The sequence below is a fragment of the Poromitra crassiceps genome, assembly GCF_964638095.1.
Source record: "Poromitra crassiceps genome assembly, chromosome: 1".
NCBI lineage: Eukaryota > Metazoa > Chordata > Actinopteri > Beryciformes > Melamphaidae > Poromitra > Poromitra crassiceps.
In genome coordinates, this window is record NC_139623.1 from 16,755,336 (window position 1) to 16,772,293 (window position 16,958).

The 16,958-nt window shown below is 44.0% G+C and overlaps 2 protein-coding genes across 2 annotated transcripts; both read left to right on the forward strand.

Annotated features, from left to right (window-relative positions):
- Nucleotides 1-2,556: 2,556 nt before the first annotated feature.
- nppcl (natriuretic peptide C-like) lies at nucleotides 2,557-3,198 on the forward strand (the record flags this gene model as incomplete). The annotated part of the gene is made up of 2 exons (XM_083644540.1): nucleotides 2,557-2,655; nucleotides 2,899-3,198. 2 exons carry the CDS (start codon nucleotides 2,557-2,559, stop codon nucleotides 3,196-3,198), a joined length of 399 nt encoding a protein of 132 aa, XP_083500666.1.
- Nucleotides 3,199-7,379: 4,181 nt separating this feature from the next.
- On the forward strand, nucleotides 7,380-16,614 carry gapdh (glyceraldehyde-3-phosphate dehydrogenase). Its single transcript, XM_083649639.1, has 12 exons — nucleotides 7,380-7,423; nucleotides 7,964-8,009; nucleotides 12,676-12,775; nucleotides 13,276-13,382; nucleotides 14,049-14,139; nucleotides 14,267-14,382; nucleotides 15,208-15,289; nucleotides 15,398-15,549; nucleotides 15,674-15,752; nucleotides 15,879-15,962; nucleotides 16,055-16,152; nucleotides 16,266-16,614. Exons 2-12 carry the CDS (start codon nucleotides 7,987-7,989, stop codon nucleotides 16,333-16,335), a joined length of 1,002 nt encoding a protein of 333 aa, XP_083505765.1. The 5' UTR covers nucleotides 7,380-7,423; nucleotides 7,964-7,986; the 3' UTR covers nucleotides 16,336-16,614.
- The last annotated feature ends 344 nt before the right edge of the window (nucleotides 16,615-16,958 follow it).

A 16,958-nucleotide genomic window follows, 5' to 3' on the forward strand; every position in this document is an offset into this window, starting at 1 on the left:
ATGTAATGACACTTTTCTCTTTATTTTTTAATAAACCTGATTCCAGATTGACAGAAAGCCTACAACTCTCAGTTTGAGGTTAATCCCTCACCAGCCACTGCACACTGAAGAAAGCTCTCTAGAGCCTGATCCCAAAAAATGTGAAGGGTTGGGTGTCTGGTGGGTTACGTCAAGTAGATTTATACCATCATTACTAGAAGCATTGAATGTCTACTTGTATCATGTGTTTGGACAGCGGTGGTTCATGGCTGTCGCAGCTTGCCTAGACAGTGTTACTGCTCCACCTGCTTTTCCACTTCATTTCCTTTTCTGCTCCTCTCTTGCTGCATGTTCTGTCATATTGAGTTTAATCTGTATCAGACGCGTAAAACACTTTCTGTTCCTCACCACTGACTGAGCATGGCAATATTGTTCTTGCTCAGTCTGCCGCATTTACTATTCCATAGTTGCCCTCCTGTAATCAATCTCTTTTGTAGGTCTCCCCTTGCTTTCTGCCTGCTGCTTTTCTCCTTCCATCCTCCTCTCAGCCACCTACTCTCCTCCTACAGCGCTCCTCTCTGCGTGACATCCATGCATTGTAGTTTAACCCCCCTCCCCTCATGGCTAATCTCTCCTCTCGCCCACTCTCTCCCACACATCCTGCTCTCCTAAAACACAAGGGGTGCACTTCTCTACTTGTGATGTAAAGGCACTTACCAACTGTAGGATAACAATGATTGTATGACCCCCCCCCCCCCCACCACCAAAAGAAAAAAGTTAGGCTTCATCTGAATCTGAGTTGAAGTTTAAATGTAGGCAGCGGATGCCAGGTGTGTACATTTTAGCTGTACACTATAGAAAGAGAGATTCAACTTACCTGCATGCTGGGCATAGAAATATAAAACAATCAGCTCTTTATAATTTCATAGACCTAATCATTAACACCAATGCGGCACACCGACTGATGTGCATGGGTTTATGTACTGGAAATATTCGGAGGCCACTGAACTTTGAGGTTTGTGTGTCAGATTGTGCTGTTCCTGCTAGTGTTGTGGCACTTTGGCGGCAGGGGGTACAGGGAGCAGATGGCACTGACAGACTGTAACTTAGCCAGCAGAGAAGAGAGGTCAACACACACTGGGAAAGACCATGTAGACAAAGGGGAGAAAGAGTGAGCCACTCCTATGCATAAGGAGCATGGTTACCAGTGTGATTCAGATAACCCATGACAGAAGTCTGGTATCTCTACTGTAGTTAGTGGCCTTGTGAAATACATGGACACTAGAGATGAAACCCAGTATTTTATCCATTAAATAATTACATTAGGAGTTGCCAGCTCGAATTCAGGCGAGTCTCATTTGTATGGTTGTTACGTGTCATGGATGCTCAGTGGGTGTTATCTGCATGGTAATGTGGTATTGTATAATCTAATAAAACAAAAAATCCTGCATTTCATAACTCACTAGCCACATTGACGAGCCATCAGCCGGTCGTTGCCCTTTGACCTTAGTATGAATTGCAATGGCATGAACATGGCATGTAGGTGACACACACTCCAGATTCCTCTGGTCACCTTGGCAATGACAGTCACTCTCTTTGAGGCTATGACATCATTCTAGTGAGCACAAGGAGGGGGGAGTGGGTGCTCTCTGGCTCTACAAAACCTCTGCAGCATCCCAGCTGATACCCCAACATTCAGCCTCTGCCAAGTGAGCAAAGAGGCGAGGAGCAAAATCATCCCTTCAATTCCATCACAGAGGGAAGTAGGAGGGGCCAAGCGAGAGAGAGAGTGATGCTGTCGGCAGGTGCCAACAAGTGAGAGGTAGCTGAGAGAAAGGGAGATGGAGCAGAGCTTGTAACGGCAAAAGACAGACGGAGCTTTCACTGAAAAGAGACGCAAGAAAAAGTGAGTATTCTTTTTTTAAATGACCTATACTTTAATCGCAAAATATGGAGATGGTGTTTATTTCAGATTGCTAAGAAGTAGCATGCATGCCGTTTTATATCTTTATAAGAACCTAGATTTTATCCAATAGAAATTTATTATTTAAACTATAAAAACTTTGATTTTTCTGATTTAGATCACACATCCTAAACCTCAACAAAAGCTTAAGTGTATAATCCCAAAAATCTTGTTTTGACCACAATTTAGTGTTAAAGTCTGGATTCTCAAGCATTTGTCATTCTTACACTATCTGTAAAGTGGTAAAAATCCATTGCTATGTCTACAGGAAATCACTTAAGATTTTACTTCTTTTCAAACATCCACTCCAAAATAAACTTTATCATTATCAACATTATGAAGATAACATTTGTACAATTTAGAAAGATGTGATCATGTAGATAACAAAGTAGATGGAAAATAAAACCATGTCAATGAAGACGATTTGTTGGATGTCATCAACTACATTGATGACATATTTCCTTCAAAATGTTTCAAAATCATGTGTGCTTTTGCATTAGTAACTTTAATTTGCCTACCTTATTTTGTGTGTGTGTGTGTGTGTGCGTGCGTGTGTGTGCGTGCGTGCAGCCAGTGTGTGCCCAGTCCATCGTGCCCCTGCTCTCCTCTCCGCCATGCTGCGCCCTGTGCTCCTTTGTGTCACTCTACTCCTGCTGGCACCGCTGGAGAACACAGAGGCACGCGCTCTGCACCCCTCTCCTGATGCTGTGCAGGTACATAGGGAGGCGGGGTGGGGGGGGTTAAAGGAAGACAAGTGGATGGAGGAAAAGTGGATAAAAGAGATGAGGGAATAGAATAGAGCAGAGGAAGGGAGGGAGCGGGGGAGAGGAGAGAGCAGGAAAGGATGAGAGGAAGGAGTAATGAAATGTATTCCTGATTACATTAGCTTTCTCCCTCGTACCGTGCCTGACAATTAAATTGTAAATTGTATTGCCTCGTTCATTTCCCCTCTCTAGTTTGTGGAGCAGTTTCTGGAGAGGTACAATGACCTCCTGACCCTGGATGACCTGGAGAACCTGTTGAGCAGTCAGCCAGAGGAGGAACCCTCTGCCTTCACCTCTGGGGTCAAAGTGGCCGAGTTCCCCAAATGGGCCAACCTACCAGCACAGGGTGAGACCCCCTGGCTGCGCCTGCTGAAGGGCGCCCTGGCCAATCAGAAGCGAGCAGAACCAGACCGGTCACGGAGGGGGTGGAACCGGGGATGCTTTGGCCTGAAACTGGACCGGATTGGGTCCATGAGCGGACTGGGCTGTTAGTGGAGGAAAGAGTAAGAAAACACTGGTGACATCCTTCAGAATAGCCTATAATAAGGAAACACACACACACACACACACACACACACACACACGCAAAGGCGCACATGCAGTAAAGTGTGTTTGCAGGAGTACAAAGTACATGTCGTATGGTGTATACTTGCATATCGCTAATGTGGTTTCATCTAGCATAGATACCATAGATCAAATGCTTTATTCTTTCCTGCTGTGTAAAGACACAGCTGTAGGTTGTTCCATGTATAAGTATCAAACGCAATATTAAGAACATGAGCTTTGTTTACATGACATTATTATATTTGTGTGTTTTTTTTAAGTAAATTGGCACTTTATGTATTTCCAAGTCTATGTAAACGTGTCTAGACAAATACATGTTAATTCTGTAGGCCAGGGTCACTTTGTAAAATCATGTATAATGGATGTGGATATTTGATGAAAATTATGGCACCTGTAATTCCTCCTGTTTGTTTTCATTGTTTTATGTTTACTTTTAATTTGCATGAATAAATGGATTTGACATTTGTGTTGGTCTGGTTTTTGAGCATAGAAATCTTTGGTTGTCTTGTCAGCCACTTCTATCCTACATGTTCCAATCTGTTCCCGACACGCATCATCTCCATTTGTGCCTGTCCTTTCAAACTAGAATTCCAATTTCTCATGGCAGATATTTGTACCTCTGTTACCAGTGTTTGCCTCTTTAAATCTGACAGTGGCTGCTGGAGCTGGATTAAACGCTCCATGGGTGGCTGTATTGTATCTTGTATCTCACTTGGCTGTCATTCTACTAATCAAACCTCACTGCTGCTTCAAAACAGATTTCACCCCGGTGTAAAATCCAATTTCCCAGGAAATATTCATGCGTAGCGTAGGACAGGAAAGGGGGAGGGCTTTTGGCATCTTTCACATATAATATAATCTCACGATATCCTCTCCAATATTTCTAGAAATGATATGAATGTATGCTTAGCTGGTACATGCATATCTGTCCTTGGGCCAAGAAAAGGGAAACTGCTTCTTTCAAACTGAAAGGCAATGGAAAATCTGGGAGGCGATCAAGAGGAAGAAGAATATAAACAAGCGCAAACCTTTTTGCCCACCCACATCCTAGCCACACCCCCTACCCACCCGTAAAATCCCAACTCTACCACCTTCCTATCCCCAGCTATGGCCCCTTTCCCCTAGCTCCACTTCCTTGCCCTCCCCCTCCCACCACCTGCATCCCACTCCACCCCTCAAATCCTGACTGCCTACCACTTCCTATTCCTAGCTACGCCCCCTTTTCCCTAGCCCCGCCCCTTCCTTGCCCCACCACCCACATCCCCCTAGCCACTCCCCCTAACGTAACCCACCCCTCAAATCCAGAATCCCTACCACCTTCCTATCCCTAGCTATGGCCCCTTTTCCCTAGCCATGCCCCCCTTCCTTGCCCCACCACCCATTAAATGTCACTAAACCAGTCACTAAACATCCATGAGTGTCTGAGGACTGAGTGTCCTGACTTTGCCATCTCCTGACCCCGGTGGGGCCTGCGCCATGGGAAAAAGAAGAGTAGAATGTTCAATAAAGAACTGAACCCAGGTTTATCTGACTACGGTTGGTTATGATTTGATCGACCAAAAAATTTACTTGGAACAGAGTGAAAACTACCAGTGTTCTTGCTGTTACAGTTAACTCTTCAAGCTCTTATTGATTTGAGGAGTGAGAACTGTTACAGCACCAGGTTTTCATTATGATCTCCCAAATTTGTCGTTGCCATCGATCCCAATTGGGCCTCTGACTGGTAAAGTTATGATCTACACATCTACATGACAGTGGCTTGAGTGGAAGGGGGGCTAAAGTGAATCTGTGCTCAATATCAGTATGGATATACAGAAAAAAGTTCAAATTGATTTTAATTTTTGTTATATAGTCAGTGAAAAATATTTTGCAACATATGCCCTATGCTATTTAGCATTACTATGTGGCATTAGGGTTGATTGTTCAAACTGATGTCCAAGCTTGTGGCAACCATCCCACTCTCCTGGCCGTCTCTTGCAGGAACCTGGTGGGTGGGTGAGGTCATCAAGGCTGATTGAGGTCACCTGGGCCCAGTGCACTCATCGAGACCATCTCTCCATCCTCATCTATGTGAATTTTTTTGTTCAGTTCTTTTGTTTTGATGTAGTTTCTGTTGTTGTTTAGTCTTTCATCTTACTTAATAAATTATTTATATACTCATTATTACATCCCTGAGCCAGGTTGTAACCATAGACTGTAGGTTGTAACACAGCTGTAGATGCAGTTTTCTCTTGCAACACTAGATGTCAGTCTCATTCCATTACTTATCTAATTTACTGCTGCCCTCCAGACTTTGCACTGGACTCTACTACAGGACTCAAGCCGTATCAGTCCAGCTGAAGGCCCACCTCTTAGAGGAAATCATGCTTGTAAATGTCCCTTGTGTACACACACACACACACACACACACACACATCACTAAATAGCGATTCACATTTTATTTTGGGGCATTTTCAGATAAAACAAACTACAACAAAACGTTCCTTTCAGATAGATAACATTCGTTAATCTCAGTATACTTGTTAAAACGTGACTTATGTATACTATTTAATACTGAGTTTCCTGGTTGAACTAAAAAGAGACCAACATCCTCCTCCATATATGATTCAGTGCTCAATCACTTTCCTGGCTATAGTGGGGAGAGGTTGGCATGGTTAGGATCTAATCTGGCAGAATGAACATGTGATGCGTATGACTGGGCTCATGTACAGAGTGTTGTCCAGCCAAGCAGCCAGCGTCTAAACTTAGCTTGACCTTCTTTGACCTTAAGCTGCAAAGTCGAGGCCAAGCCGGTGTGGCAGCTCAGTTATGCCCAGGCAGGCAGCTGGCTGGCTGGCTGCCATAAAGCAGAAGTGTTGGGACAGATAGGACTGTTATCATGTGTTGGAATGCCTTTTTACTGCATGTTATTCTGTGTTCAGAGAGTAGGAGCTGCTGCATGTCATCTGCCTGGATGTATGGCCGGGTGTGTTTAGTCAGCTAGGATAATGTGCTGCACAGTTTGTGGTTTGCTGTGGTGACAAGAGGCCATGGATAAGGTTTCAATTCACTCATGGGGCTGCCTGCCCAGTGATGAGGCCTAGTCTACAGCCGGAGAAGGGGGGGGGGGGGGGGGTCAATGTGAATAGCATTCTGGTCTAGACTGACATGTTCATTATTCAAAATCGCAATTGGCACTGAACAAGGGAGTCCAAATAAATTCAGCAAAACAGCCACTGACAAGTCCAGGGCTCGTCACATTCTGTGCCCAATGAAGAAGAATGAAGAAACGTAATCTTGCAGCAGCAATGAAGCAATGCAAAGAACTATCTGATATGTGGCCATTACAGTTCAGCACTTTGTATTCTGACAACTGACCCAGACCTTGAATGAACTGTTCATTCAGGACATTTCCATAGAACATTTGGCCACTGGCCAACTGAGTAGATAGACTCACACACACTGGGTACATATATCTGAAGATGTCTACACTGCACATGTGCAATGATCATGTGTTCATGCTGAGTATCCAAAGCACAACCATCTTCTGCAGAGAGAGGACAAGGTGAGGGGATGGAGAGAGAGAGAGAGAGAGGAAGAAGCGGAGCGTGGCTGAAAGTGAAGGGTCATGGTCTTTGAACATTAAATGTCACAGTCTGGAAGACAGAGATTTGATCCCCCATTTGCTCTCCCCCTCTCTCTGTGGCTCTATCTACAGAGAAGGTCAGTTAGGGACCCTTCTCTTTTTTCATTCCTCTAAGGACTTTTATAGGCTATGCGTCCCATCATCTATATCTAGACCTCACAAGGAAACACAAGAAACATTTCTACTGAAATAGCACAAATCTCTGTCTGAAATCTGAACAGTGAAATTGGCCAAAGGCTTAATGTCAGCCGAATGAAAATGTTGGGAGGGCACACTTTGATCAGAGACCAGGAGAGCAAAACCCTCATATTCAACTCTGCTTAACACACACAGTCAACTTCAAGAAGGCAGCATTCGCTGCTGGCTAGACGACCTTGACATTCAGAGTGGGCGCTGGGCGGGCCGAATAACAGAGTCCATTAAGGGGGCGTGGCCTAACCTCTGGTCAATCATAAAACACACGGTGTCAGTTTGCACGTCCTCACTCACACCCGGAGTCGCAAGATAGACAGAGGAGTCTCACAAACGGTAATTACCTGTTCAATCATTTCATGTGGATGTGAGGAAGCTGCAGGGCCAAAACAATTAGGCTGCTTTGCTCAATGGCTAGATTTGGATCACCTGGGAACAGTTTGTAGCAGCATATGGGAATGGCGTTTATGCTAACTTAACTACTCGATTTGCAAGTAAATTCACTTTGCCTTTTTTTCCCGGTTGTAGCCTAATTCAGGATCTAGTTGTAGTTGCTTATCGAAAGGTTTGAATGCTTTTCAATTTAGATAAGCTATTTGCTCTAAACTTGTAATGCAGGCACAGTTGGACTTTGTAAAGGCCATTTAGCCTGAGATTAACTTTTACTGGCCAGATAACGCTTGTCAGTGGAATATTCTTTGCATGTTTGATCTCTTTTGAGCCCTCTTCTCGTACAGTAAGTCGTGCTTATCATCTCAACACATTAGCTGAGAAACCTTCTGTCATATTGTCATCCAATGGCGCTCATAAATGGTTGATCGTTATTTGTTTAATGGGTAACACCATTATCTCCACTCTTCTCATTTCTCATTCCAGAGGACTAAACCAACCCAGGCAAAATGGTGAAAGTCGGTATCAATGGGTAAGAGCACATTTTCATCCCTTCAACTCAATAATCAAAACCAGCTTCATTCACAACTAGACCAACAATGCACACAGTGACTGCAGGACTCACTTGGTCTTGATTGTTTGCAGTGCACCCGAGCCAGTGTTGCCAGGTGGAACATTTTCAATTATAGTAGCCTACCTGAGGGTCCAAATTACCGTTTTTGGAGGGAAATTATCGTATGTGAGCGGCCGGCGGCTGTCTTCCACCACTTGGCCTCAGCCAGGAAGGATTTATTACATCATTGATGACATCACATGCTCGAGTGACATAACTGATGACATCACATGCTCGAGTGACATCACTGATGACATCACAATTGCTCGAGTGACATCACTGATGGCATCACAATTGCTCAAGTGACATCACTGATGACATCACAATTCATGATGTCACAACAGACACAGCCCCCAAATCATGACCGCCTGCCAACTTAGGCAATTTTAACTATATATATATCGTAAAACTTCCAATAAGGGCCCAATAAACGCCTGGGGTCAAACTCAATTTTGCACATAAGCGCCGGTCTTCCAATAACAGCCGGGGGCGGTTATTAGATTTTTTTTTTCAGTGATCCCAATAGACCAAATCACCGTGACGTCACCATGTAAACAAATTTACTTCCGGGTACCACTTGGGGAAGGCGGCAGGTTTAAATGTGCGTGTTGTCAAATAAATGCTGTCAAACCCTCTCGCTGTTTTCGGCCGACTACTTTCAATTTAAATGGTTAAACGGTTGGTAAACATGCTTGTCCGACATATCTAGCCTTTCTTCTGTGTTTGTTTTATGTAGTGTTAGCTAGCTAATAACGTTTGTTTGTCTGTCAAACTCGCTGTTTTTTTGCAGACTCGTTAACGTTACAGACAGAGCTACTGACGCCACGTTAATTTAATTTAGCTTCAAGTCTACTCTGGTCTGGTCCAACAGGTAAATTAGCTAGTCTGGTCTCCACTAACGTTAGTGAAAGTGTTGTTATGAATTATATTAAACAACAACACAACACGGACGAACAATTTTTGTCTTCTTTGTCTGTTTTTGTCTTCAACACGTCAGTTTGTGCCGTCCACCGCCATTATAATGTGTGGACCTCAGGGGTACCCGGAAGTAAATGTAAACATCCCCGCTGATTTGGTCTATTGACTACTTGCACAACTCCACTACTTCCTGAAATGAGTAGGGCTTCTTGGTTTCCTGTCCTACACTATTGGATGAACTGATTAATGTCAGGTGTGCCTTACTGCTGCAGTCACAACAACAGTGATCAGGCACACCTGACATTAATCAGTTCATCCAATAGTGTAGGACAGGAAACCAAGATGCCCTACTCATTTCAGGAAGTAGTGGAGTTGTGCAAGTAGGGGTATATTTACCATATTATGAGCATTTTGATACTGCTGACCAGGAAATCTGTACAAAAAATAATCGCCTTGGTCAATTTTGTACAATAAAGAAATAACCGCCTGACTCCAATTATCGACTCCTTTAAACGCCTGGGGTCAAACTCGATTTAGCATAATAAACGCCCGGGCCCTTATTGGAAGTTTTACGATATATATATATATATATATATATATATATATATATATATATATATATATATATATATATATATCTACGCACGCTCGATTCCTAGGCTCGCTACTTTTTTTAATTTTTTTTATATTTTTTTTATAGCACTTTTCAAAACAAATGTTACAAAGTTGCCTTGGCCTGCAGCTCGCCAAGCTGGCCTTGCAGCTCGCATTCGCAGCGCGGCCGCTGCGCAGCCTTGCCCCCAGCTTGGCTGCTGTGTGGCCTTGCCTGCCCTATTGGCACGTGTCTCCCCCAGTCTCTCTCCCCCTCTCTCTCGCTCCCTCAGTCTCTCCCCCCTCTCCTATGACATCACTGATGTCGTCAGTGGTTTGACATCACTGATGATGTCAGTGGTTTATGACATCACTGATGATGTCAGTGGTTTATGACATCACTGATTATGTCACAGTGGGATTTATGGCATCACAGTTGGACACGGGACAGAGAAACAGAGTCCTAGCTCCCATTTATATACTGATGATACTGATCGATTTAAATTTGATTTTTAAAATCACAACACAACATTCTTTTTACTTTTTAAAGTACATTTTACACCAGTAAGTCCACTGAGGTAAATAAACAGCAAAATAATAATACTTCTACTTGAGTAGGAGTTAAATTCTAGCACTATCTACGAACTAATTACTTGCATGCTTGCATACTTGCATTGAATGCATGATTGGCTGCAAAGACGTTTGTCAGAAGACCTGTATAGACAGACATAGGATCCATATTAGTATATTGATTACCACTAAGTGTCACAAAATGATAAAATGATCATACATTATGGGGATTTTGGCATTATTGGTCGTAAAGAAAAGAGAACTCCCGCACACTGTCTCCACTTGCAAAATATAGGTTTATTAACAAAAAGAATAACCTTTCGGTCCAACGACCTTCATCAGATTCTTCATTATTCGTCATACATCATACAGAGGGTGAAATTATTGTACAAATACGATAATTATCGTACAGCTGACAAGGCTGCCCCCAGCTCACAGTGGCGCACCCCTTTCATCTGCTCACATGGGGCACATATTCAGCCATTTTGTGTCTAAAAGGCTGGAAGTGAGAGTTTGGCTATACGCACATCGTCAACGGGTGCTGGGTTAAAAGTGGAGCATTTGAAGGAAGTAGGCCTGCACACCAGAACTCCGTTTTTTTTACTTTATTTGGTAAGAGGAACAACGTTTCAATCAGCCAGTGATTTTCATCAGGTTCATACAATGTGTTCAAATGGTGGAAAAAAAGGCTGGAAGTAACACAGGTGCAAGCAGAACATTAATGAGGGTTTTCAACTTCCAATCCATTTGGTGATCCAGTGGATGTCACGGAGGCCCTTGTTACTGTTAGTGTTACTACACACAATGCGTGAATTAGGTGGCAAGTGAAAAAGGCTAATATAGTACCCAAACCCATGTGCAGCGCTTCTTAAAGCTACTGGCTGTGGGTTTAGTTGAGTGTAGGCTGTAAGATAGCCAGCCTAAAGCCTTGGCGCCCCTCATGGAGAAATGTCTCTGGCTGCTCTGCTCCTCTTGGCAAATTGTGTTTTCTTTAGCTAAGTAACCTTTGAATGATTAGATGTGCCAACGATGTTTCTGCTGTTCTGATCTTCTGCTCCGAATAGCAGCACAAGCCACAGTCAGCTGGTCATAATAGCGCTGCCATTATACAACAGCTGAAGTGCACAAATTGTTTGGTGTGGAGGTCATGTTACACGCACACACACATACATACACACATACGTTTGTACACCTATCTTGGTGAGGGCATTCATTGACACAATGCATTTCCTAGCTCTTAACCGTAACATCACAACAACTACAGTAGCTAAATGCCTAACCATTAAACTAACAGCCCTTTGAAGGTGTGTGAGAAAGTGAGGACCGGCCAGAATGTTCTCACTTTACTAAAATGTCCTCACGTATCTCACACACACACACACACACACACACACACACACACACACAGAGAGAAATGCAAACCTACGGCCAGTCACCCGGCTGTTCTCATGTTTTTCTTGAACTTTGGGACAGCAGATAACTATGTGGGCAGTGACGCAGGGGTCGCTCTGCGGGGAATTGTTTTGCTGCTGTTGTCTCTAGCCTGTGTGACTTAGTGTTATGGAGGAACATTACTGCACACATGATCTGATCTGACATTAGTCTCTACCTATCTGCTTCTTGGATCCTCCTATATCTCTCCGCCCCTTCTGTGTGGGAGGGCAGAGTGTATCTGTGGCCGGGGTTTGGGCCTGCGGTTAAACAGTAACTCACCTATTGATCAAACAGTGGACTGCCGTCACCAGGATTACCACATTAGAGGTTAATTTCGACTTTAGCCCCCAGAGAGCAGTACAGCCATACACGCACCTCCCTCTCTAAGCTACACCTCCTGAACTCTGCCCTTTCTTCTGCTGTGGTCTCATGTCCTCTGGGGGGGTGGTGGTGTTGTATCTTTCGACACAAAGGAATAAGCTAGAACAGTAAATTGACCTGGGTGATGTTAAGTTTAAACTGTTGCCAAGAGGCCAATTTCAGATAGTAAAGTGAATGTTTCAGAGCCGTAATGCCAGATTTGCTTGATGGTTTGCAGACTTGTTAAGAACGAAGGTTGTCAAAAGTGTCGATAGTAAAATTGGAAACTGATACAATATAATTTGCAGTCATTTCAGTATCGATACCAGCAGTGCTTTCCCTTAATGAAAAATCAAACATACTACAGATTTTTCCATCCCCATCATTGGTGGATATCTGTTGCTTCAACAGCTAAAAGACACCCCCCCCCCCCCCCCCCGTGGTATCAAACGGTATCTCGTATCGATATTTTCCTGGGTATCGAAGTTAGAAATGCTAGTAAACTCTTAAGAACTATATTGTGATTAGTCTCATATGGGTCAGACCCAACATCTTATGTCGGCACGCTTACGGCTGGCTACTGCAAGACTATATTCTGTGATCGACTCATTCACTAACATGCCTTCACTGGGTCTACAGACAGAATTAAATGGTGTCATGCTGCCATCTAGAGGCCAGACTAAGAAATGACACTTCTCTGTTCCCCTTCCAGATTTGGCCGTATCGGTCGTCTGGTGACCCGCGCTGCCTTCACCTCCAAGAAGGTGGAGATCGTAGCCATCAACGACCCCTTCATCGACCTGGAGTACATGGTGAGTCAGCAGGGTTGGCTGAAGTATAACGCATCACGGGCAGGGTGGGAGAGCAACACCAGTTCTGCTTTCTGGCTGTTGGCTCGTTGAAGTCCTCCAGCCACTTGGAAGGTGGTTGTGAAATCTACGGACGATCAGTTGCAGTCAAACCCTAAGTGACATGTAAAATATTTGTACACATGATTTCCATCCTGATGAGAAGGTCTATGCATTAATATATATATATATATAGAGAGAGATATATATATATAGATATATAGATGGATGGATAGATAGATAGAGAGGCTGGCTGGCTACATCACATCGGTGAGGAAGGTTTTAGTCTGCATCAAATCTGTGAGGAAGGTTTTAGTCTGCTTTAAGTTTTTCTTTTGCTCTTTATACAAAATGGTTTCAAATCTCATTCTCATTCTAGCACCAATACTGCACGTCCTGCTTTTGGTGAAAGCTATCTCAAGTGTTGCCCACCTCATCTCTTGTCTCCTGCTTTCCAACAACAGGTCTACATGTTCAAGTATGACTCCACCCACAGCCGCTTCAAGGGTGAGGTCAAGGTTGAGGGTGACAAGCTGGTCATCGATGGACAGAAAATCACTGTGTTCCACGAGTGAGTTCCCCCGCCGGCGTTTAACCGAAGAGACTTTGACACATGCCAAATTAACAATAAAATCTCAGATTAAACCAGGGGTGGGCAACTGCGGCCCACGGACCGACCTCACTCAGTGTGGGCCAGGGGTATAAAAATAAATTCAAGGCAGACTTTTGGTTAGTTTAGGCATTAGACCACCAAAATCTGTACTGTACAACCCAGAACATGGCGCTAATGGCATTGGCATTGTCCATCCACATACTGTTTAATGTTAGCATTTGAGCTAATGCTATTGTAACAAACTATATCCAGGATGCACATTGCACATGCAACATTACTAATCTGATTAATATCACATTTGGGTGATGTACCCCATCAAATTGCTGTAGCGGGATGTTTTAAAGCTAGAGCAAAGTTTCTGGTGTCATCTGAATGGAAGAATTACTCAATTTAAATCTGAAAAATATAAATGTTGGTATAATAAACTTTGATTACCAGTCCTTTGCATCAAATTAATAGCTATAATTGGGAGTGATGGGGTTACAGTAGGCTACTGGTGGAAGTGCACGGTCACAATTTGGCCCTCTGGCAGTTTTATGTGGCCCTCTCTATTATCAAAGTTGCCCATCCCTGGATTAAACACTCATGTTTCACATCTGTGCTTTGATCTGTATCTCTTAACAGGAGGGACCCCGCTAGCATCAAATGGGGCGAGGCTGGTGCAGACTATGTGGTTGAGTCCACTGGTGTGTTCACCACCATTGAGAAGGCCTCTGTACGTACTCAATTCCTGTCTCATTCTCTTGAAAATGTGTCATGCTGTCCTGTAATCGGTGAAACGGGACCCAGATGTCTCGTATAGCATTGGTTGACTACCCCCCCCCCCCCTCCCCCTTCCCCAGACTCATTTGAAAGGCGGAGCTAAGAGAGTCATCATCTCTGCCCCCAGCGCGGACGCTCCCATGTTCGTCATGGGCGTGAACCACGAGAAGTACGACAATTCCCTCACGGTCGTCAGGTAAGAGTAAGGACCGGTCCCTCACAGAACATTTTATTAACATACTTATACATATCACACTTTGGTAAAAGGGTGTTTGATTTTTACAGTGTAGCTATTCAAACATGGTTTGTGTGGTTTTGATGTGTGATACTTGAATGTTTTATTTTGATGTGTAAAACATGGAAATGTAAGTTTATGTTTTTGACTGAACCATTATCGAAAATTCTACTGTGCTCTAGTTTGAACATAAGTGGGTCGTGTAATTCCAATGTCATGGATTATTGAGAGTATCGAGTTCTTCACTTGTAGTCTTCCAAATGTCTAATGTGTTAATTCTTAGGACAGGATACACATTTATCGAAAGCTTTTACTTTCTGCTCACGTTTCATGCTACAAAACGCTTTGTGACGCTAAAATGGCTCTACTTGGGCATGACGCTGTTCCTTTGATTCTGTACTTGGGCATGACGCTGTTCCTTTGATTCTCTACTTGGGCATGACGCTGTTCCTTTGATTCTGTACTTGGGCATGACGCTGTTCCTTTGATTCTCTACTTGGGCATGACGCTGTTCCTTTGATTCTCTACTTGGGCATGACGCTGTTCCTTTGATTCTCTACTTGGGCATGATGCTGTTCCTTTGATTCTGTACTTAGGCATGACGCTGTTCCTTTGATTCTCTACTTGGGCATGACGCTGTTCCTTTGATTCTCTACTTGGGCATGACGCTGTTCCTTTGATTCTCTACTTGGGCATGACGCTGTTCCTTTGATTCTCTACTTGGGCATGACGCTGTTCCTTTGATTCTCTACTTGGGCATGACGCTGTTCCTTTGATTCTCCATAGCAACGCTTCCTGCACAACCAACTGCCTGGCACCCCTGGCCAAGGTCATCAATGACAACTTTGTCATTGTTGAGGGCCTGATGGTAAGGATTAAATCACTCTTCCTGTGAACATTCTGGCAGAGGCCCAAGATGACCTTATGCCCAAAACATAACTTATTGAATCCGTCTCCCCCTGTCTTTGTCCATCAGAGCACAGTTCATGCCATGACCGCCACCCAGAAGACCGTGGACGGTCCCTCAGGCAAGCTGTGGAGGGACGGCCGTGGTGCCAGCCAGAACATCATCCCCGCCTCTACTGGTGCTGCCAAAGCTGTGGGCAAAGTCATCCCCGAGCTCAACGGGTCAGTGCCAAGTCCCAAAACACATTTATACTCTGATTAAAAAAAGAAAAAAAAAAAGGAGAATATCCAGCAAATCAATGAATGTACCGTAGTTTTTATCCTGACCTGCCTCCATATTTCACAGTAAGCTGACTGGCATGGCCTTCCGTGTCCCCACCCCCAATGTGTCGGTGGTTGACCTGACTGTGCGTCTGGAGAAGCCTGTGAGTAACACCACACCATTCATGACATTTGAACATTTTAAATGTATTCCGATTTTGAAGTGTACACCCCCTCCCCCCCCCCCCCCAATTATCTAAAAATTCAACAAACCCCTTTCCTTACTACAGGCCAAATACGACGACATCAAGAAGATTGTCAAGGCTGCATCTGAGGGGCCCATGAAGGGAATTCTGGGATACACAGAGGACCAGGTGTGTGCGCTTGACTGACTCTGATCTGAAAACAATCGGTTGCTTCTTAACATCAGTGTGTCATGGAATTGTTTTCCTCCGCTCCTCTGCAGGTGGTGTCCACAGACTTCAACGGTGACACCCACTCTTCCATCTTTGATGCTGGTGCTGGCATTGCCCTCAACGACCACTTCGTCAAGCTGGTCGCATGGTACGCCCTCATGCATGGGATGACCGTGATGACACACGCATGCCTTAATTTCTTAACATCCGAAACATGACTGTTTACTCCTGAGTGACTGTGCTTTTCTTGCCTCCGCTCAGGTACGACAACGAGTTTGCATACAGCAACCGCGTGTGCGACCTGATGGCCCACATGGCTTCCAAGGAGTAAAGCAACCGACCGATTGACCGTGATTCCGATTCCAGAGTTGTGCATTTGCAATAAGAAATTGTCTTTTCTACAACTCCCCATTTATCTGCCTGAGGATATGTCCCCACAGAAAGCAAGCAAAAAAGGTTTAAATTGATGACCAATATTTTTTTTTATTAAGTCCCTGTTCTGTTCTGGTGCGAGATGTGCGAGATGGAGTTGAAGGTGTGAGAGTCTTTCTCTGTCTGTGGTACTGAGGTACTGCATTCAGTGGTGGAATAAAGTCCTCTGTTTGTGAGATATATGCCCTCCGTTCTCCTTTGTCATTGTCCAGAGAAACTCCTTTTCAGGCTTCATCTGGGCCCTTCTTGAACTAACTTCTCTCGCTCTCTCTAAAAAAAAAAACTACCACTATTCCTTCAGAAGTTGTAGCTGTCTTAGACAAAAAAAAAACTACCATTATTCCTTCAGAAGTTGTGGCTGTCTTAGACTGTGTTGCATAGTTGATTTCTCTATTGCTGACAAAAGTGTTATTGTAAGTCGCTTTGGATAAAAGCGTCTGCCAAATGACGCAATGTAATTTTAGTATGATTTCTGTGTGGTGCTGATGGACAGCTCCTTTATCGTTAAAATAACCAAGTGCT

Coding starts and splice junctions, on each gene's coding strand:
- gapdh (XM_083649639.1), top strand. CDS start 7,987: ATGGTGAAAGTCGGTATCAATGG. Junction 14,383..15,207: donor AATTCCCTCACGGTCGTCAG/GTAAGAGTAAGG, acceptor GATTCTCCATAG/CAACGCTTCCTGCACAACCA. Junction 15,550..15,673: donor GTCATCCCCGAGCTCAACGG/GTCAGTGCCAAG, acceptor CATATTTCACAG/TAAGCTGACTGGCATGGCCT.